Below are 21,609 nucleotides of genomic sequence, written 5' to 3'. Positions count from 1 at the left end.
TATATTGAACGCACCTCCTTAAACATGCCCATATTTATTGCGAGAAGCAAAGCTACAGGGAGCCAGACAGAGGGCCTTCTCAGTAGTGGCACCCGCCCTGTGGAACGCCCTCCCAGCAGATGTCAAGGAGATGAGTAACTAAAAAACTTTTAGAAGACAACTGAAAGCAGCCCTGTACAGGGTAGCATTTTAATATTTCATGTTTTCTTATGTTTTTATATACTGTATTTTTTGCTCTATAAGACACACCAGACTACAAGACACACCTAGTTTTTGGAGGAGGAAAATAAGAAAAAAAATATTCTGAATCTCAGAAGCCAGAACAGCAAGAGGGATCGCTGCGCAGTGAAAGCAGCAATCCCTCTTGCTGTTCTGGCTTCTGGGATAGCTGCACAACCTGCATTCACTCCATAAGACATACTTTTTAGGAGGGAAAAAGTGAGTCTTAAAGAGCAAAAAATACGGTATGTTGGAAAGCGCTCAGAGTGGCTGGGTCAATAATAATAATAATTAATAATAATAATATCACCACCACCATCATCTACGCTCCTGTTCTGAACAAAGGAAAAAGAGCTTCTCTCTCTTGAGTATGGTGATGAGGTGCCCTTTTCCCCTTGGTAGTGATGGTGCCGCCTCTCTTCTTTAAATGGGGTGGCTGTTTTGTATTACGCCTTGGCAGCCATTTTGTGCCCACAGGACTTTCCTCCCCCAATCTCCAAATGTGCCCTCTGCCCCTTCCCCAAAGAAGTGGGCAGCCCCTGTCAGACCTCATCCTTCGCTCCTTCTCCTTGGCCTTCTCGGCTTGTTCTATCTTGGCTGGAGGGATCCTCTCCAGGCACTCCAGTAAGTCGTCCAACTGGTGCTCAATCACAGTTAGCATCTGCAGGGTTCCCAGGTTTGCCTCGTTTTCCCCAATGCAGCGCCGGTAGACTTCCAGCACCTTTCGATGCAAGCTCACCAGCATTTTGTCCTGCGGGCAGGAGTCAGTATTAACTTCCATGAACCTGGGACTGGAACTACCACATTCCTTCGGAATAACACTTCCAGTATTATTCCCCACCCTCCACCAGAGAAAAAGGTGTCAAGCTCCAGGCACATGTTATCTATTCTTCTCCTGGCCAAGGTTGTTTAGTCATCGATTTCATTCAGATACATACCTGAACGTCAGCTTTGTATTCTCCAAAGGAAAAGACTCGGGATTTGAGTTCAAGGTCTGCTGCAGTCTCCTCCTCTTTGACAATGTTGGCTTGAAGAGTGACTGTAAGCTGCTTCAGTTGTTCTATTTCACGGTCCCTGGTCCAGAAGAAAACATTTAAAAATAAATAAATAAATAAATAAATAAATAAATAAATAAATAAATAAATAAAGGAGTTTTGATGTTTTATTTTCACGCCATGTGCTAGTCATGTGCAACAACTGCAGGCAGGTTAACTATGAAACTTCACTTACATTCAGCTTCCTAGCAAACAGGTATTAGATAATCTGGATTCTTTTGGCATGGGGAAATGAGGTCTCTATTATGCAAGCATGGGAATCCTAATACAAGGTCCTCATGAGATGAATCCAGATTTAGGTTTGATGAGGCCCTAAGCTACGGAAAGTAATGGGGCCCTTTATATGTCCAGCTGTCCTTTGTCAACAACAAATTGTCGCTATTTTTTGTTGTTGAATATATGTTATATGGTAATTTATGGACCTAATAGGTATCTAAAGCCATTTGCACACGTTGTCATGCAACCAGTCCATGCAGAATGTAGGCACCCTATATATAGAAATGAGCAAACCAGTGATATTTTAGGGAGCAGGCTAGCAGACGGGGCCAATTACTTACATCATAGGAGCCTACACAACACAAAACACTGTTGCTGTATGTAGGTTTTATTTTATTTGTTTTTTTATCTTATATTTTGGAAATGTACATCCAGTTTTTTCCCCTTTAATTTTTTTGGGGGCCCCCAAGAGAGTGTGGCCCTAAGATATAGCTTGTTTAGCTTATACATAAATCCGGCATTGGATGAATGAATGTTGCATGGATTCTATCATAGAGAAACAACCCCCCCCCAAAGTTTAATGGGGAAACTGGTCATATGTTCTATAAAATGTCTCTTTTTCCAGTCTATGCTCAGAATAGATTTTGATGATATAAATTGGAAACCACTCACAATGCAAAAGCATCTATGTATTGTCAGTGGGCAGCATCCTTTCATCACTTACATTTTATTCCGCGTATTAGCCAAGGTATGCCGAAGTTCATCGAGGGTTTCCTCTGTCTCCTGAGAATTCTGAATTAGGGACAAGTTCTGTTCTTCCAACTCAGTGAACAGATTCAGCAGTTGGTGTGGATCTGTGAAGTACAACACCGGCTCCTGCAAAGGAAAGTGTCAGCATCAAGGAGTCCTTTCTGTTACACACACAGGAGAATATGCATGGAAGGAGAGATAAGCGTATTGATACCTATACAGTTAACTACAACATGCATGTTCTCCTTTGCTGCAAATAAAAGGTGTATCCCAATGCACTTTTGATATATTGAGGAGTTACACCAGGGGTAGGCAAACAAAGGCCCAGGGGCCAGATCTGGCCCACTCACCTTCTAAATCCGGCCCGTGGAGGGTCCGGGAATCAGCGTGTTTTTACATGAGTAGAATGTGTCCTTTTATTTAAAATGCATCTCTGGGTTATTTATGGGGCATGGGAATTCGTTCATTCCCCCCCCCCAAAAAAAAATATAGTCCGGCCCCCCACAAGGTCTGAGGGACAATGAACCGGCCCCCTGCTGAAAAAGTTTGCTGACCCCTGAGTTACACTGATGCCTGCAATTGCCCTTCTCATGCTTTGGCCTGATGCCTAAGAGCTGGCCTGGGCCCTAGTCTTGCATTGCTATTATCCTACTGTAAGCTACCCTTGCAGGAGTTAGTATGGCTTCTTTGTAGTCAGCATTTAATTAGCAGAAACGAGCGATGGGCTAAAAGGGAGGATCAAAATGAGAAATTGATCAGCTGGCTGGATATCCTTTCAAAGGATATCCATTTCTCCCACTGCTGCTTTCATGCCAGGGTCATCAGGATAGTTAAGGAATGTTAGTGCCAGTGGTGTCTAACCCACATGTAGACCCATGAAGTGTCCTGATTTAATTGGGACATCCTGAATTAACAGAAGCTGCCCTGGCTTCTGATACCAATCCGGGATGCTCCAATTTCCCCAGAGGCTACTCCAGGCTGCACTGTGTTTCTCCATGTGGTGCGGGCTGCATCTCCCAATACGGCCTGGGGTGGGTAGAGCGACCTTCCTGGAGGCTGCACCAGGCCACGCAACATCTCATGAGCAGGAAGCCAAAGACAGCAAAGGTAAGAGAGGAGAGGGAAGGAGGCGGAAAGCGAGTGAGCAAGGAAGAGGTTAGTGGCAGGGAGGGGCAAATGACAGATATGGGGATGGGGGGGGGGGAGAGATGCCCTGAATTTTTGGCACAAAATGTTGGAGGGTATGCATGTGGATATGAAGACACCAATTAGCCTCGCCAGCATAGTGTAACACTATACCTCGGGTTAAGAACTTAATTTGTTCCGGAGGTCCATTCTTAACCTGAAACTGTTCTTAACCTGAAGCACCACTTTAGCTAATGGGGCCTCCTGCTGCCACCGCGCTGCCAGAGCACAATTTCTGTTCTCATCCTGAAGCAAAGTTCTTAACCCGAGGTACTATTTCTGGGTTAGCGGAGTCTGTAACCTGAAGCATCTGTAACCTGAAGTACCACTGTATAAGAAAGGAGCCCCAGATATCATAGAGCTGGAAAAGCTTCAAACCAGAAGCTCAGACCCTGAAACTCAGACCTGTGATGCTGCACCCAGGCTGTCAGAGGCCATGTCCATTGTTGTCCAGGGGACTCCTAGCAACCCCAGGGGTCTTGCTTGGTAACCTTATGCTTTACTGTGCTTAACTCTTTACCAAGTAATCAAACTGTAGTATTATGTCTTATTTAGTCTCCTTAGGTTTTATTTAGCTCAAAGACAAAATAGTTCAGGGCTCTAATTAATTTACACTACATTCCTATGCTCACTTACTTACCTGTGAGTAAGTCTAACTGAGCTTAATGAGACTTACTTCTGAGTAAGCCAAACGAACCATAAGCAGCAAACCCCCATTTTGTAAATCAAAAGGAATACGTTCAATATGTTGGTTTCAAGGTTACTAACCTCGTCGTCGTCATCATCATCAGATGGAGTCTCTGGAGTTTCCCTGTCTCCTGCAATGCTCCTGCAAAGGTTATTTCTAAGTTAGATGCTTGCACAACGTGACCATAACAATGGATAACTTGAGATTTAAAAATACAATAGAAATCAGTTTCTAGCCCTGCCCCTTTCAAGAGCTTGTGGCAAGCGATAACAGCGGAAAATAAAGCACACAATGAAAACAAAATACAGTGGTACCTATGGTTGCGGGCAGGATCCGTTCCAGAGGTCCAGCCGCATCCCACTTCTGTGCATGCACGGCAGTAGAGCACTTCTGCGCATGCGCAAGAGGTGAAACCCAGAAAAATACTTCCGGGTTTGCCGCTTTCGCAACCCAAAGTTTACGTTACCCGAGGGTAACGTAAGTCGAAGTTCTACTGTGTCGCAATTAACTGCAAGCCTATACTAGCTACTCAAAAGTAAGTCTCATTAAGATCAATTAGACTTACAGGTAAGTGAGTGTAGGATTGTAAATTGGTTAGATCCCTTAGCTATTTTCTCACTACAGAAGTTCTCTTTTGTCCTGTGTGCCACTTTTTACCAGCCTCATCACTTCACCAAGATTTGCCAACCTGGCACCTCTGGGCAGGGCCTCCAGATTGAGCTTTATTTTTTAATTTCTTTTTTAAATCACAGGCATGATTGTATGTGGACCAATGATGTTGCCTTTATAATTCCTTCCCCTTTTGCACTTACGATCTTTTGCCAAGCTGGGATCTGAGGTACTGCCTTGAAACCACCTGGCTGAGCCTAATAGAGTCCCTTCTAGCAAAAACTTGGCTTTGAGTCCTGGAGGAGCTCAAATCTGTTCCAGACAGGTCAAAACTGGAATGCTTTGGCAGTGATCGGCTTTTCCTCCTTTGCTGCCAATCCCGGCCTGAGCAGGAGAAGGGAAAATGTGCCTTAAGTTATACAGACAAATACATTTCATGCAATTGAACTCAATGGGGATTCCTTCTGAGTAGAGGTGTATACATATTTTACCCCTACAGTTCACAGGACTTTCTGACAGGTAGGTGAGCCTAATGGTGTGTCATGAGAGAGCTTTTATGTAGGTAAAGGTAAAAGTAAAGGACCCCTTGATGGTTAAGTCCAGTCAAAGGTGACTATGGAGTTGCAGCGCTCATCTCACTTCAGGCCAAGGGATCCTGTATTTGTCCACAGACAGCTTTCTGGGTCATGTGGCCAGCATGACTAAACCACTTCTGGCGCAACTGAACACCGTGACGGAAACCGGAGCGCACGGAAATGCTGTTTACCTTCCTGCCACAGCGGTACCTATTTATCTGCTTGCACTGACTTACTTCTGAACTGCTAGATTGGCAGGAGCTGGGACCGAGCAATGGGAACTCACCCTATCGTGTGGATTCGAACCGCCAACCTTCCAATCGGCAAGCCCAAGAGGCTCAGTGGTTTAGACCACAGCACCACCCATGTCCCTGTTGTTCAATGTACACACCAGCCCTGCCAGGGCCTCACCAGTTGTGGCACCCAGACTGTGAAACTGCCTCCCTCTGGACAGCAAATCAGCTCTCCTTTACTGGTTTCAGTCTGCTGTTAAATCCTCCTTGTTTTGCTATGTGCAGTGGTGGTAAATGTTGAAGTACAGGAGCTCAGCAAGAGAGCTCCCACAGCCACGCCCACAAGAAGAGTACCAAATAATACCAAATTTATTAGGATCATCTGACCATATAAGGATAGCAGACTAGCAAAGGGTGGTCTTTTGGATAGCATGGGATCAGGAGAGCTGCTTCTATATCCTTAATCAACCATGTATCATTTATGAAATTCTCTGCAGAAAAAGCTGGGGGAAAGCACCATTGAAGTCAGCGGTGCTTCTCCTGACTATATTGGGCTCTAACAAAAGGGCTTCAGACAGCTAGAATGCAGCATTTAGTATTTAATTAGAAAAGGAAGTGTTACCAATTTAAAACTGCCAGCATAAAATAAGAACCCCCTCAAAGTAAAGCAGAGAAGTATCTAGCCTTGGCTTGATTATGTTCCTTATTCCCCAATTCCTTTATGCTAATCTGTCATAAACAACCAAAAAATGGGAGGTGCACATGTGCCCAAACAATGGACAGTCCTTTGCTGGGAGCTCTTACTTTTGGAAGGTGCAAAATCTTTGTCAGGTACAATTTTCACCGTTTTTTCTTTGTCCTTCATTCGCTTTCTTTCATATTCCTCCCGCCACTCTTTGGGGGACAGCTGGAAGAGGAAGTCCTTGAATACTACATACTCCTGCATAGTGTCTTCAAACCTGGCGATCTCGCTAGAGGAGGAGGAGAAGTTCCATCAGGTTCCAGTCACCATGAACAGAGTCATTTGCAGTCTTCTCTGCCCAGAGGCAGTGGCGGAGGAAGGGGGGGTGGGCCGCCCCGGGTGTCACCGTTGATGGGGGTGACAAAATGGTGGGCGGCACTCACCGCAGGGCCTGCAGCGCACCCGAGCCACGTGTCTCTCCTGGGAGTGGCTTGGGCGCCCACAGGCTCCATGCTGCCCCAAACAGCCCTCCCTCTGCCTCCCCCTCAGCTGTAGGGCAGCTAGTGGGAGGAGGCAGGCAGTCTCCTCAGAGGCCTGCCCCAGCTCGCCCTGCCCTGTGGGCGGCTGGACCCAACCCCATGGACGGCTGGCTCTGCCCCTGGGCACAGGGCATGCGCCCTGTCCCAGACACCCAATAGGCTTGCTCCACCGCTGCCCAGAGGAAAAGCTTCCAGGGTTGGACCATTTCAACCCATGTATTTTGTCTCTTGGCAGAGGCCAAGCCACAGAGGGGTCTGCTTCATTTCAGAAACTACTAAACTTTCTACCTCAAAAGAAGACTGTTACATCACACTGCTGCTCTTTCCCAACAGGGAAAGCTGTGGAACAGCCAGAGATGGACCTCCCGCGTATAAAGGCGGGGGAACAAAACTCTCCCTAAATCAAGTTTTTCAGATTAATCAAATTATTGTCTGCCTCGTGTCATGTCAAAAGTTGATTTCTCACAGATGTGGAATGGGTATTATGTGGTACCAGTTCCACAGACTGTAGTGGTTGAGAGGGCAAGGCGATCACACAGGTAAGAGGGTCCCCAAGTATATATAGTAATAGTAACACCTCGGCCTGGTAGCAAATCAGCAATCAGTGCAGATCTCTTTGCAGGATTGGAGAAATAGCCTCTGGGGTATTACAAAAAATTACTATAACTGACAATAATTCCAAATATTTTCCAAACAATTCTGACCTTTGGATGTTCATCATTTGCGCAGTCAGTTCTCGGATCTCAATGATCTTTTCCAGCTTGGCTTTGGTTTCCTTTTCAGCGCTAAGAAAAAGGCATCAAAACAACTGTTACCTGAAGAACAGGAGGGGATGAAGCAGTGGTGGGACTAAAGGTCCTTCTCCCTGAAAAGCCAGATGCAGCTGCTCAGGGAGAGGGAGAGGGACAGACAGAGAAAGAAGCTTCTTCCAGCTTCCTTGCCTCCGTGTCCTCCCAGCTCAGCCTTGTCCATACAGGGCTCTTCCGCATGGCAGCCTTATCTGGACTCAGCACTGCTCATGTAAGTAAGTTTGCAGTTGCATCTTCAGAATCCCACCCCATATTCTCCATTTAATCCAGATTTAGTTTCCACAGGAAAGCTGATAAATGGGCATTGTAAATCTGGATTAAATTGTGGGGTAAGGTGGGAATGGGGTGGCATTTGGATGAGAATGCTGGACCCTGTGGAAAAACTTGTAGGCATGAGCAGGACTGAATCCATAATAAACTTGTGCTGCCTTTGAGTGTGCAGTCATTGGCAAGATATGTGGGGCCTTTTAAAATCCCACCCATATGCACCTTTCCGGGCATCTTCAGTCTTGATGTGGAGTTTAGTCCCTGGTTATCAGTTTCTTGTTTCCATTTAAAAAATAGCTTATTTGCCACAGCATATATTTCAAACATTCTCGTGATCTTAAAAACCATAAAACAACACACCATGTGCTCCAATCTCATTGAAAGGAAGGAATACATTATATCTGCAACGATTTGAAAGGTTAAAATGTATACTTCAAGTATTCCAAACTACCGTATTTTTCGCTCTATAACATGCACCTGACCATAACACGCACATCGTTTTTAGAGGAGGAAAACAAGGGAAAAAACATTCTGAATGAAACAGTGGATGTATCATTTTTGTGCTTCATGCTGTGGCCACAGACATGTGATCTGATGGTGAATTTGGGGTGACCCAATGCAAAGATCCTGAGGATCCATGTGGATCCATGTTTTGTAACCACATTTTTGCACCATTGCAGCCCCAGGCAACAGTGGGTGCGTGATTTTTGGGGGGCAGGCTGTAGCCATGGACATGCTATGTGATCTGATGGTGAATTTGGGGTGACCCAATGCAAAGATCCTGAGGATCCATGTAGATCTATGCTTTTTAACCACATTTTAAGTGGGGAGGGAAGGAAAAACACAGAATGGACAAGGAGCATGAGAGGGGTGTGCAGAGAAGCAGCTGGCTAAGAATGCAGGAGAGGGGTATACCGGGAGGGAGGAAAGGAAGGCAAAAGTTTTCCCTCACCTACCCACCCAAGCCAGCCAGCTCTCTCTCTCTCTCTCTCTCCCTCCCTCCCTCCCTCCTGCATGTTTTCAGCAGCTTTCCCCTCTGCTTTCTCGACACTCTGCTTTCCCCTCTGCTTGCCTGGAGGGGAGGGGCTTTCCCTGCTCTTTGTTCCGTTTGAGCAAACACAGCAAGGAAACAGAGGTGGGCGGGCAGTAAGACCCTGAGGCAGAATGCAGGAAAGCAGCCGCTTCCTCTTTTCAGGTTTCCCTTCTCCGAGACGCGCAATTTGATTTTTGCCTGATTTTTTTTGCCATTTGGCTCCAGGGACCACACATTCGCTCAATAACACGCACAGACATTTCCCCTTCCTTTTTAGGAGAAAAAATCTGTGTGTTATAGAGGGAAAAATACGGTATGTTACCCACCCCAAACACTACCCCCATGTGCCTCACTATCTGTGTGTTCAATAAAATTGTCCCCTACTGTGTAGGAGTTTTTCTTTTAGCCTCTTTCTACCTGCAGTTTCCATGTTAGATTTTCCAACAAAGCTGTCTGCCAGACCGCTTCATACCACTTATCCAGGGTCAACATTGCAATGTTTTCCATGTTCTGGCTATGGTTATTCTTCCCGCGGTCAGTAAATGGGTTATAAGATATTTATTTCTAGTTCTTGGTGAGTCCTGACTGTACAAATTAAGCAATGCCAGTCCTGGAGACATAGGAACTGTCTGCCATGTAATCAAAGATATCTCTGCAAAGACATTTTCCCAGAATTTTTCTATTTTTGAACACTCCCACCACATATTTCTTTATGTCCCAATAGTGGGACACCCTCTCCAACACATAGGAGAGCTGCTGGGTTTTAGACAGGCTAGACATCTAGGTGTTAAATACCAGCCATGTGCAATTTTGAGGGCTCTTTCTCTTGTCAATGCCAGAATAGATTTATTCGGGGCTTTGATCCAGTCCATTCCATGCGTCTCCCTCAATTTCTAAATCCCAATTTGATTCCCATCATTCTCATTATTCTGGGGAGGGAAATATTGGGGGTAGATTGTAAAACACACACACACACACACACACACACACACACACACACACAAAATCTAATGTGACAGTATGGAGTCCAAATTCCAGCATTACATTTTCAAGGCTTGTGCAGAATTCCTATCATTCTCCTTCAGGAACTCATCAAACATGGCGGCATCCTTCTCAAGGTCTTCCTCGGCTCTTTCCAGCTTTGCTTCTTCTTCAATGGCCAAGTTTTCCAGCTTCTGGATCTCATCTTTCTTTACTGTTACAGCATACTGGAATTTAGACCAAAAAGAAGAGAAAAATTACTGGCCCACACTGGAGACTTGCTGAATTGTGTTTGTTATGATTCTTGACTCAGCTCAGCAACCCTTTAAAGTCACGTATGAAAAGAAATGCAATGCAAAAATATTGCATTATCTCCCCAAAGTCATGTGGGGAGTCCAAAGTCTATATCCCAAGTCTACTGAGTCCCAATCAAATACATTTTCTTCAAGGTAAATAATTGCTTCCTTGAGCTGGATCAGTTCTGTCTGTGGCCTGCAAAGGAGAGGTCATAGGGAACAGCAGATAATGGCATAGGATAGGGTTCAACACACCTGAGGCATGAAGCTCACTGGGTGACTTTGGGTCAGTCACCATCTTTTAGCCTAACCTACCTCACAGGGTTGCTGTGAGGATGAAATGGGAAGGAGGAGAACCATATACACTGCCTTGAGATTCTTGGAAGATAAAGGCGACATATACATGCAAAATAAATCAAATGTCACACACACACACCCGGGATGGCATCCAGAGTGGGCATATCCCCCCGCACCCCTATTCCTCTGACAGTGGTTGCCATATGTCCGGATTTCCCCCGACAATTTTTTTAGCGATTTCCATCTTGACACTACTTCCAACTGCAGTATTCCGGATATGTCTGGGAAAATCCGGGTGTATGGCAACCCTAGCTAATTAAATAAGCACATGGTACAGTCCTTTCAGGATCTTACCACTATAAGATACCAGCAGTAGCCACTATATCTAACTCTATTCTCACATGAAAGTCTCCCTGCAGGAAGAAAGCTAGCATGAACATGTACGATCACAACTGTAACCTGCTCTTCCTCCATTATACCTTCACAACATTCTAAAGTTGGAAACAGTGGCATGCCCAGGTCCACTCACTGAGCGCCATGACTGAGCAGGGACCTGAAGCCAGCTGTCCTGAGCCAAGCCCTTTGCTTTGACTGCTGCCCTCCACTGGCTCAGAATCAAATTCCACCCAAACTGAAGCCATATACCTGCAGCAAGAACATCTGCCGTTTCTGATTGATGTAGTCATGCATGGTCTCTCTTTCGACGACCTGGTCTAGAAAAAGAAAGAAAGGCAGGAGGGAGAGAGACAATTGGGCAAAGTAGAGATAGAACAAGCAGCTGTGAAGCGAAAGCAGACCATGTGCAAAAAAGCTATGTTCAGAGTTTCAAGAATCAGTAACAATTCTCCAAGAAGTTGAGATGTACTTTCAACTAAGAGTCTACAACCAGCTACATCAGGGGTGGAGGAACTCAGGCCCTGGCCTCTAGATTTGGCCTTTGAGACTTTCCCAAGGCTACACCCCTCACTGGCGCAGCTTCACAACCTCCGTGAGCATTATTGCCTAGTTGGGAATAGGCCCTTGAACTCTGAACCTGCTTTTTTCTTTTCTAGATGGAGGACAGAGAGGGTTGTGGGTAAGTATCTGTTTAAATCAGCTTGCTACATAAATATTAAACCAGGCACCCCCAACCTTTGGCCCTCCAGATGTTTTGGACTACAATTCCCATCATCCCTGACCACTGGTCCTGTTAGCTAGGGATCACGGGAGCTGTAGGCTAAAACATCTGGAGGGCCACAGGTTGGGGATGCCTGGATTAAACATAAATTCAGCATTCTGCCTGCTTTGACATCTAGCCCTGTTCACCTAATGCGGCCCCCCAAAGGTTGCCCAGAAAGGAATGTGGCCCTCAGATTTAAAACAAAGGTTCCTCACCCCTGAGCTTCACGGATATTTCCCCCATAGAGCGTCTGCCCCCTAACCCACTGTTGCTTTTCTCTCTGTGGAAGCAGGTGCCCACAATTCTGAATGGGACAAAAACTGGAAGGAAAAGGGTCAAGCACATGGGTGTACGCACGCCCAAACCCTGGGGCACTCCTTTACTAAAGACTGCAAAATCCTATGGCTGCTTTCGGTTTGAAAAATGAAACATACTGGAGAAACATGTAGGCAATTGCATATCATGGGTTGTTTTTGCCTGAGGTCTTTTGTTACTGGAGATGTGTCAGCAACTGAGCCTGGAGGCTGAAGCAGTGTGTGTTCTGTCACTCAAACTGCCGTCAGTCTCTTGGTTGTGTCCTGATCTGGACGCTTTCTGTAAAGATCCCTACCTTTAGTGACTGCTATCTTCCAAGAGATGCTTTCTCGGAGAGCTTTGAGGCGCTCTGCTTCCGCAGCCAACTCTTTGTCTTCCGCTTCCTCTTCCATTTGGATTTCTTTCTTGAACCCAGATTGTTTGGCACCTTGCAGGGTGGAGCAGGTCATCTTCTCGTGAACCTTCAAAGTCTTCCTTCGCTCTCGCTCCTAAGGGTAAAAAGGGGGTAGGCTTATTGCTCCATCCAGTTTTCAGTAACCTCCAAGATTGCTTCGAATATACCATATTTTTTGCTCTATAAGACTCACTTTTTCTCTCCTAAAAAGTAAGGGGAAATGTGTGCGCGTCTTATGGAGCGAATGCATGCTGCGCATCTATCCCAGAAGCCAGAACAGCAAGAGGGATTTCTGCTTTCACTGTGCATTGTGCGTCTTGTGGTCTGGTGCGTCTTATAGAGCGAAAAATACGGGGGGGGGGGTGGTGGTGGTGGTGGCCAATGGTGACCAACTAGAGGGACCGGTATGAATGGAACCTCTGCAAAAATCAGATCTGACTGCCCAACCTCTAACAGCCAACACCTATTTTGGTTAGGAATGTCCAGACAGCAAATTTTATTAGGGATTGTAGATACCGAGATTCCAAAGGAACAGAATGTTATTCTAAAGCAGCAATGCTGCAGCAAGCAAAGGCTCTAGCAGCTCAGTCTGCTGGTTGTGGCTGGAAAGCCAAACAGGAAGTATGTGACTGTTGCCATGAAAACGAAGGGGCAGTCCATTCTCCTTATTGAGCACAGGATGTGAGCTCAGTGTGTGTCATATGACCTGTACAGGATGTACATGGGTGGAGTTTTGGAGTTTTCTCTCTGTTTGTTGAAGAGAGCAGACATCTTTACTGTATGACTGCTAAAAGACACAAATAAAGACATGTAGATACGTTTCTGTCTGTGTCTGATTCCCCTCCCTTGGGGATATGCAGGGAGGAGGAGAAGCAGGAGAAGCAGTTGGTGTGTTTTCCTCACAGCCTGAGGAAAATCGCCGGAACGGACCTCGTGTATGTTTTATTCTGCCGGGAGTCGCCGGAGGGAGGTCTAAGGAATTCAGCCGGTGCCTGAATAGATAGGCACATACCTCTGCATGGGCCCGAATTCTAACAGACTCTTTATGTATGCAGCGACCGTCTTAACGGATGCTGTTAGCCCAGAGATGGAAAGAAGAAGAAGAATGGAAAATCAAGCTGTTGGAGTTTGACAAAATGGCAAAACTGACCGCAAAGTTCAGGAACCAAGAAGACAAAAGCTTCAAGAAAGAATGGGAAAGATTTATAATTTATCTAAGAGACCACTGTAAACAAATGAAAACTTTAGCAGGATTTTAACACCACTTGTAATGTACCAAAGACTTTGGATAATATGGATAGACCTAAAATACGGATGATGAAATAATACGCAGTTGTAAATGATGACAGTAGCACCATGGAGGGGATGGTGGGAAGTCTGGAGACCCATAGAAAACTCTAAATCTGAGTATGTATTTGATATTGTTATAATTTTATACTTCTAAAATTAAATTAAAAACTATTTACGGGGGAAAAGGAATGTCCAGAAAGCATAAATTGGTTGTAGACTCAAGCCTGAGCCGATTGTGACAATATAAAGGGGGAAAGATGTCCCAGAGGTGATGGCTCATATGGATTCTCACGTGCCTTGACACCGAAATAGTTCTACTTGCAAAGTCATAAGAACGTAGGAAGCTGTCTTGTAATGAGCCAGAATATTGTCAGCACTGAATGGCAGCTGCTCACCAGGGTCTTTTCTAGTCCTTCCTGGAGATTCTGGGGGTCGAACCTTAAGATCTTTTGCATCCAAGACACAGAGCCACAGTCCATCTCCTAAAGTCATCCAGCAAGCTCAAAGATGATCTCAGAACTCAGCGCTGAGCTTCTAGTCCTAAGACCAGCACTTCAGGCTACCTCAGCACTGTTGACTTCCAGATTCGGAAACAGCCCTCTCCCATAGTTTCTCCCCAACATATTGGGTATTCTGAGGTATACTGCTTTTGAACATGGAGGTTCTACTTGGCTCTTGTGTCTAATTGATGAGAGATTTATCCTCAATGAATTCAGCTAATGCCCTTTTTAAAAGTACTATAAATGATTGGCTATCGCTACATTTTAGGGCAGCATATTCTAGAATCTAATTTCGTACTGCACAGAGAGGTACTTTATTTTATCTGCCCTAAAAAAAGAAGAAAATTTGATCAGTTGGATTGTATTTTTATGAGCACTTTTTATTTATAACATTTGTGTCCAGCTCACTTTCCAAGGAGCTCAGAGCCTCATTTTAGAGATTTCCCTGGATATATGCAAAATGGCAGCATGTGAACGCATTGTTCCCGCAACTTGCTTCCTGACCCTATGGTCTATAATTGTGTTAATTTATTTTAATTTTTTTTAAATGCATTGCTTTGCTCCTTGCTGCCTCTGGGCGAGACAGAGATGTAATAAACAATAACAATAATGCTACACTGCTTGTGGTCAAGAAAGATTTCCTCCAGGAACCTCCTGTGATTGGTACATACCGCTCTTGCCTTTTCCTTCTGCTTGTCTCGCAGCAAGAAGATATCAATATCCGAAGGGATTTTAAACGGGTTCTTGTCTAACTGAAAGTCTGTGGCAGGACTAGAAGCTGCAAGAAACAGGAAGTTATAAGTGGGGGGCGGGGGGAACAGCTGCCCTTCAGGGGGGAAAAGTTTGCATGATGTTAATTGGTGATCTGCATGTGTGGAACAGCCACCACAGATGGATGGCACCCCAACACCTGAAAGATTCTGTATTTAATTGCAATGCTGCAATGTTTAGCTGATCGATTGCTTGGATTAAATCAATTTAAACACAGCAACATTTGATGGAGTAGAACTGCATACACCCCCAATTAACAAAGCAGCAGGTTTTGTTTTAAAATGGCAACTTTAAAAAATCTAAGAATATCAGGTGGTAAGAATCACCTGAGAAGAGACTTCCCCTTCTCTCACATACAACATTCTAATATTTGTATTTTATATGCATGTAGCGTATAAAAACAAAGTATTTCCCCCTTCACAAGTATTGTTTCTCCCCATTTGAGGAAGATTAATCTTTTTTAAAACAAAAACAAAAAACCCCAAAATTATTAATGGCTTTTCGCAGGCATGGCCAAACTTGGCCCTCCAGCTGTTTTGGAACTACAATTCCCATCATCCCTTTTAGGGCAACTGAGTATTGTTCTTGTTTTGCTTTATATTTGCTGCAAAGTTGGTGCCTAAGCTTTCTTTGCAGGCCAGAATGAGATTGATCCTGACCGTCCTCAAGTCCAGTGCAATTCAGGACCACATCAGACATGCTAATGGAGATGCATTGGGGTAGACATGTCCAAGGCGTCGATCAGGATCAACAGATCGATCCTTGAATGGATTTCCTTTGATCACAATATGGCCAGGCAGCCTTTGCTCCTCCCTCGCAGCCGGGGCTCGGCTGCGGAAGGAAATAAGCTGTGCCTCCGCTTCTGTGGTCCCATGAGCTGGCGGGCTGAATGGGGCTTGTGAGGTGGCTGCAGGAGGGAGACACTTCTTCATCTTCATCATCATTTTATTTGTATGCCAACTTTCCATAGCTGGACCATGCTCAAGGCGGCTTACAACATGTCAAGATTTACATAATTACAAACATAAGAAAAGTCCTAAACAATAAATAAAACATATCAAAAAGTACACAACCAAATGGAAACAATTTCCACATAAATCATAAGATCTAACACCAAAGATACAACAATAATATCAATGTTCAATAGCCTCTGCTTTTGTAGCTGGAGTCAGTCTGCACTCCGCCCTCCCAGGCCAGACTTGTGCCTTTGCTTGCGGTCCCATGAGCTCTGGAGCACATGCCTCTCTCACTTCACTCTGCTAGAGAGGCCGCCTTCGGCTGGGCAGCCCTCACTGGGTGCTGCAGGGCCGCACTCGTGTGGCGGGGAGAGGGTGCAGCATTCCCCCCCCCCCCCGAGAGCAACAGAAATTGGGGTGCGGGGTGCTGATGTTCTGCATTCGGGATGAGGCCTTTCCTTCCTCCTCCATACAGAGCGACCTGTGGCTTAATCAGCTGTCGCCTCTATTTGGGCAATGCATAGAAGGCGGTGATGGAATCGACTGTGAATCCGTGCTAATGAAAGAAAGGGGTTTTTTCTGGCCACCAACACCTTACCCCTTGCCCCCAATGACAATGGGAGAGTGTGTAGATCACTTCCAGTTTTTAATGCTGAATAGTAGATCAGCATTACTTGAGGTTGGACACACCTGCATTAGGGTATCTCCACCTTCACTCTCTCTTTCTCTCCAGGCAACTTCCGGATTTGTCTCTATTTTGCAGATGGGATTCAGGTTGTGTAATCAAAGGTCACACTCAAACCATGCATTTAAAGCACTGTGGTGTTGCTTTAAATGGCCATGGCTTCCTGCAAAGAACTCTGGGAGCTGTAGTTTGTTAAAGGTGCTAAGAGTTCTTAGTAGACCCTTATGTCCACCTCCCAGAGCTACAGTTCCCAGAGTTCCCTGGAATAAATGGTAGAAGGGGAGCTACGCCAGCTTGAACAACTTAATAGGAAAACTGGAACATATACGCAATTATAAAACAGAAATAATAAAAATCTGCAAGACTGTCTTACCTAGTTTTGATTCACCTGACTGAACTGAGGGAATTGTAAACACATCCCCAACTTGCCGAGATGTCAGTCTTTCTCCTGGAACAATAAGAATCAACCCCACGCTTAGTCATGGATATCTCAGGAGTTGGAAAAAAATACTTGAGGTTTCAGGAAGTGAGGCTGTGAGGGTAAAGCTTCACATTTTGGAACTAATGCTCAAGTGATAGGACCTGTATCATGAGGACTGTGCAGATCTGTAATGGCTAACCAAGTCCCTGTGGGCTTTATTTAGTGCTCCAGCTTTCTTTCTATTCCATCCCTTTTTTTAAGTAAGCCTTGATAGAATCTTAGATATGAGGCAAAATGTACAGACATATAAAAATTTATATCCCACAAATGTCTACGTCCTGGAGATTTCTGTATTCTTCAGAAGCTCCTTAGATTACGACATGAGTTTTCAAACCAAACGGGCCAAGCCAGTTAACTAAAGTGGTGAGAAAGAAAGAGAAAACTTACTGTAAGTTGCTTCAGAGCTCTCTGCATTCAGAGATGTATCTGAACGAGCAAAAGAGACTACAGACATGTTGGCGACGTTCTGCCTTAATAAAATACAGGGTAAGGTTTACACTGGACGTTGGTTTCCCCCAAACCGTATGCTGCCTTCACTTCCTAGAACATAAGCAGAAAAACAGAATTGATGCACCAGGCGAGTGGGGAAGAGCCAACTGCACCTATGTTGCTCAGTCTCTGTAGGAAAATAAAATAAAATTGATATATAAATATTCAGAGGGACAAGTAAAAACTACTACTGAGGCTGTGTGCACACTATACATTTAAAGCTTATTCAAAGCTAATTTTCCCACATCTAAGAATTCTGGCCACTGCAGCTTACCTCTCAGAGAACTACAATTCCAAGCAGCCTTTAAAAATATAAAGCGGTCTAGAAATGAAATGAACAACAACAACAACAACCCTTTACAAACTTTAGTGCCCAGTTTTTTGAGGGAGAAAATGTTTTTTTTAAAATGTGCTTTAAAGGTACATATCTTACACAAGGGCACTTCCAGACAATCTGCTTATTGAGCATTCACCCTAATTAGTTTGCAGGGAGATTAAATGGCAATGGCTATTTAAGGAGCATTCATTCAGATGAGTTTGTGGGGAAGTTAGATGGCATTGCATGGAAGCATGTATTATCCCTCATATTTCTGTGCATTTCCTCATTGCTTCTCTTATTTCAACATGTCTGATCTTTTGGGGAAGAGGGTTTGTCGCCATAGGCGCCGACTCCATGGGGCCTGAGGGGGCCCGAGCCCCCTCAAAAATTCGTTTGGGGGGGCTCTGCCCCCCCAATAATTTAAGAAAATTATTAGCTATATTATGCTTTGTAAAATCACAAAATTATGTTGGTATTTTTTATTTTCCTTGTTTGACGATAGTTACCTTTTAAAATACATTCAGTAATGAGTTAAAACAAAGCCACTCCCGACCTAGAGAGGGGGTGGGGTTGCGGGCTCTCGATCCATCAACAATCTCGCGGGGCTGGCGTCAGCCCCGCAAGAAGCGGGGATTCCCCCTAGCTCATTAATATTCACCGCCCACGGCGGCAGCCAATCGGCTGCCGCAAAGGGCGGGCCCTCACAGGTTCACTTAAGGTCGGGGCAGCCCGGGGCTCGCCCCTTTCGTTCCCCCAGCAGCAGCGGTTTGGAGGTCTTGGGCCCCCCCAATATTTTTTATAAGTCGGTATGGGCCCCCGCCCCCCCCAATATTTTTTATAAGTCGGTGCCCCTGTTTGTCGCCCAAGACCTCCCAAACAACTACAATTGTGCAGGTTGAATTTGCAGATATGTGATTGAATCCCACCCAAAAATAGTGACTGTCTGGAAGCACCCAAAAACATTAATCACAAAAAGCCTGAATAATCGTTTTAGACATGTCAATGGCAAGCTTAAAAGGATCTGATGCACTGCAACAGAGATTTGGTTTCAAAGGTTAGGTAGGGGCCATGGGTAGTCATGTTCATTAGGCAGTGATTATCCAGTCTTGTTGAAGGGACCACCACAAAGTCATTTGTGCCATCAGAGCCAAAGTCCAGGGCCCCACTCAACTGAATGAATAGGAGGACCCAATTTTTTTACAATTGAGGGAAAAGTTTCCATTAAGAAGTTTTCCCATCTCAAAGAAGCAGAGAAAGTACAATTTTTCCTCCCAAATATGTAAAATTGCAATTTGTTTCAGCTGAGGCAATTATTCTTCCTGGTGATTAATTATTATTACAATATGTGAATATTTAGTTTATACAAGCACTTCCAATGAAACATTTAGGAACAGTCCTTCTTAATGAAAAATCACATGCAAAAAAACTCTGTACTTCTTTCAATACTACAGTATGACCAATGCCCTTAACTTCTGTTTGTTTGTGATGCACTCATGGGCGTAGCCAGGATTTTTGTTGTGGTGGGGACAGAACTTTGTTGGAGTGCAGAACCCACATAATTGGTCAGTTAGATAAGTATTTCTATTGTTTTACTTGATCCAAGGGGGCAGCTGCCGCCTCCGGCTATGCCCATGGATGCATTATGCACTGTTTTATATTGTAGTGATATCTGTGTACCAAAAGTGTACTAAAATATTATGGGGTGAAACTTGCATACTCATACAGCTACAGGTCTTATCTTTCCAAGCTATTTGAATTGATTCAAGTTAAGTCAGAGAAATGGAACAAAGTTCCTGATGAAATATACATAAAGTCTTCGCAGGACCTGAACTACAAGTAAATCACTACATCTGATAGAACCAATCCTATAATTTGTGGGATATTCTTAATTTTCAAGACTAGCTTTGCATATTATAATATTTTGAGGTAATTCTTTAAGATAATAATTACTTAACAAACAGTAGCATTGTGAGATTTCATACAGCACACAATCCAAATCAGGTTTACAGGGAAGGAAGTCCCACTGTGTTCAATGGGATACGCTGCATGATCTTTGTTTACCCAGAGATAAACCCACTCTTTCAATGGGGCATGTGATCATAGAAGCTGCCTTATGCTGAGTGAGAAAATTGATCCAGCTAGTTCAGTATTGTTGACAGTGACTGGCAGAAGCTCTCTAGGTTTTCAGGCGAGGGATATTCACAGCCCTACCTGGAAATGCAGAAGATAGAATTGGGGGTTTTCTACAGGTAAAGGATTTAATCTACCATTGAGCTACAGCCCTTCCCCACAAATGTCACTTAGGGCATACTGCTAAGTAAATGTGCATAGGGTGCAGCTTTTCTTGCAAGTTAAGTCCGTATACAGTCACAGCCTGCTAACTTCCTTTTAAAAAAGCAAACTAATTATATTTAACCAGTTGCAGAGCAGAGAAATTAAAGATGCTTATTCAGTATAGCCTGCTCTTTCCCAAAAGCTCAGCCCAGGTTACAATGTAAAAATCTTAAGAAATGAAATAGATTGCATTGCCTTCTAAATGCCAAACTGACAAATGTCAAGAGCAACCTGAACCCCCGAGGTCTATAATTTCTCCCTCCCTCAGAAAGGTTACACACACAAAACATAAACATTAAAATATTGGTGCTTTGAATGAGCAGATTGTCCTTAAAAGTACAAATATATAAATCAGCTGTCAAGAGCAAAAACAGCAACTGGGCTGAGAAAACACTGGAAATATTTTTAAACCCCCTGACGGGAATTTAAGAGGCAGATGAATGACCATAGATGTAAATATTTTGGAAGGGAAACTTATTCCACAGGCAGCTGGATCTTCAACTTTAAATATTTGCGGATGTGTGTGCCTGTGTAATTCTACCGCTGAGGAAAGTCCACAAGAGTTTAGTTTCTTTTGAAGATATGGTATGCTTCCACGAAAGTCACAGTAATTCTCCCCTAAAAAACATCCATTTAGGCTGTCGACTTCCCTGCTTTCAGACAACTCAGAGACCTATCTCTCACCAATGCATATAAGGTTTAACAAAGCACATAGCTCACCCTGAATTCTCAGTTGCGACTGGAGGAAAACAACAACACCGTAAGTGAAAAATACAAGGAAGGAAAACAAAGTTCAGATGTGTCCCATTTAAACGCTTCATTTAACTGCAAGCAAGAATCCTCGGCGTCTGGAAAGCACCTTTGGCCACCTGCGTTCAAGCGCAGCTGCACTTCTGCACCAGAGACACGATTTGGTGTCTCGACGTTCTGCCTTTGCCATTGTTCTCCCATATTGTTTACGTCGCCAAGGCAACCATTCTCCCCCGTTGCCGGGAGATGCTGACGTCATAAAAGGAAGAAGCGCCGCGTCGTTCCGGAGGGATGGTTGGCCAACCTGGGCAGAGGGGCGCAGCCATGGAGAGGCAGCCTATCCTTGCTTCGAATTGTAACAGCCCCTTTTGTGTTATAATAATAAGCTGGTAATACTAGAACTCGGTCTCTGTGTGTGTCCTTCAGTGAACTGAGAGGGACGGTAGACGCAGGCTAGACAAAACAAAGCTACCTTTTTATTCAATAGGCAAGTAACCTGTGAAATCAGGGGCCCCAGAAGATGCAGTGAGTGCCGGATTTACGTATAAGCTAAACAGTCTATAGCTTAGAGCCCCACTCTCTTGGGCCCCCCCAAAAAAAATTTAAAGGAAAAAAAAATGGGTGTACATTTCCAAAAAGAAATACGATAAAAAAGAAATAAAATAAAACCTACATACAGCAACAGTGTTTTGTGTTGTGTAGGCTCCTTTGATGTAAGTAATGGGCCCCGCC

At 44.4% G+C, this 21,609-nt stretch overlaps 1 protein-coding gene across 2 annotated transcripts in view; it reads right to left on the bottom strand.

Annotated features, from left to right (window-relative positions):
• CFAP100 (cilia and flagella associated protein 100) overlaps positions 1 to 21,378 on the bottom strand; it is a 28,298-nt gene extending 6,920 nt beyond the window's left edge. The window contains exons 1-15 of one of the 2 annotated variants that reach the window (XM_083724141.1): positions 20,848 to 21,149; positions 19,871 to 20,004; positions 17,373 to 17,525; positions 16,878 to 16,952; positions 14,764 to 14,870; positions 12,204 to 12,396; positions 11,080 to 11,147; positions 9,905 to 10,068; positions 7,456 to 7,536; positions 6,335 to 6,501; positions 4,926 to 5,106; positions 4,194 to 4,254; positions 2,215 to 2,366; positions 1,158 to 1,293; positions 768 to 970 (exon numbers count right to left, since the gene is read on the bottom strand). In XM_083724141.1, coding sequence (XP_083580267.1) covers positions 768 to 970; positions 1,158 to 1,293; positions 2,215 to 2,366; positions 4,194 to 4,254; positions 4,926 to 5,106; positions 6,335 to 6,501; positions 7,456 to 7,536; positions 9,905 to 10,068; positions 11,080 to 11,147; positions 12,204 to 12,396; positions 14,764 to 14,870; positions 16,878 to 16,952; positions 17,373 to 17,439 — 1,655 coding nt within the window. In that variant the 5' untranslated portion in view covers positions 17,440 to 17,525; positions 19,871 to 20,004; positions 20,848 to 21,149. Of the gene's footprint in view, positions 1 to 767; positions 971 to 1,157; positions 1,294 to 2,214; positions 2,367 to 4,193; positions 4,255 to 4,925; positions 5,107 to 6,334; positions 6,502 to 7,455; positions 7,537 to 9,904; positions 10,069 to 11,079; positions 11,148 to 12,203; positions 12,397 to 14,763; positions 14,871 to 16,877; positions 16,953 to 17,372; positions 17,526 to 19,870; positions 20,005 to 20,847 lie in introns of both variants that reach the window. The other variant, XM_083724140.1, reaches the window with a different exon arrangement.
• Positions 21,379 to 21,609: the final 231 nt, after the last annotated feature.

This window comes from Podarcis gaigeae (assembly GCF_964106915.1).
Source record: "Podarcis gaigeae genome assembly, chromosome: 2".
In the NCBI taxonomy this organism is placed as follows: Eukaryota; Metazoa; Chordata; class Lepidosauria; order Squamata; family Lacertidae; genus Podarcis; species Podarcis gaigeae.
Note: the sequence above shows the minus strand (reverse complement) of the source record. Positions and strands in the feature narration are given on the sequence as shown.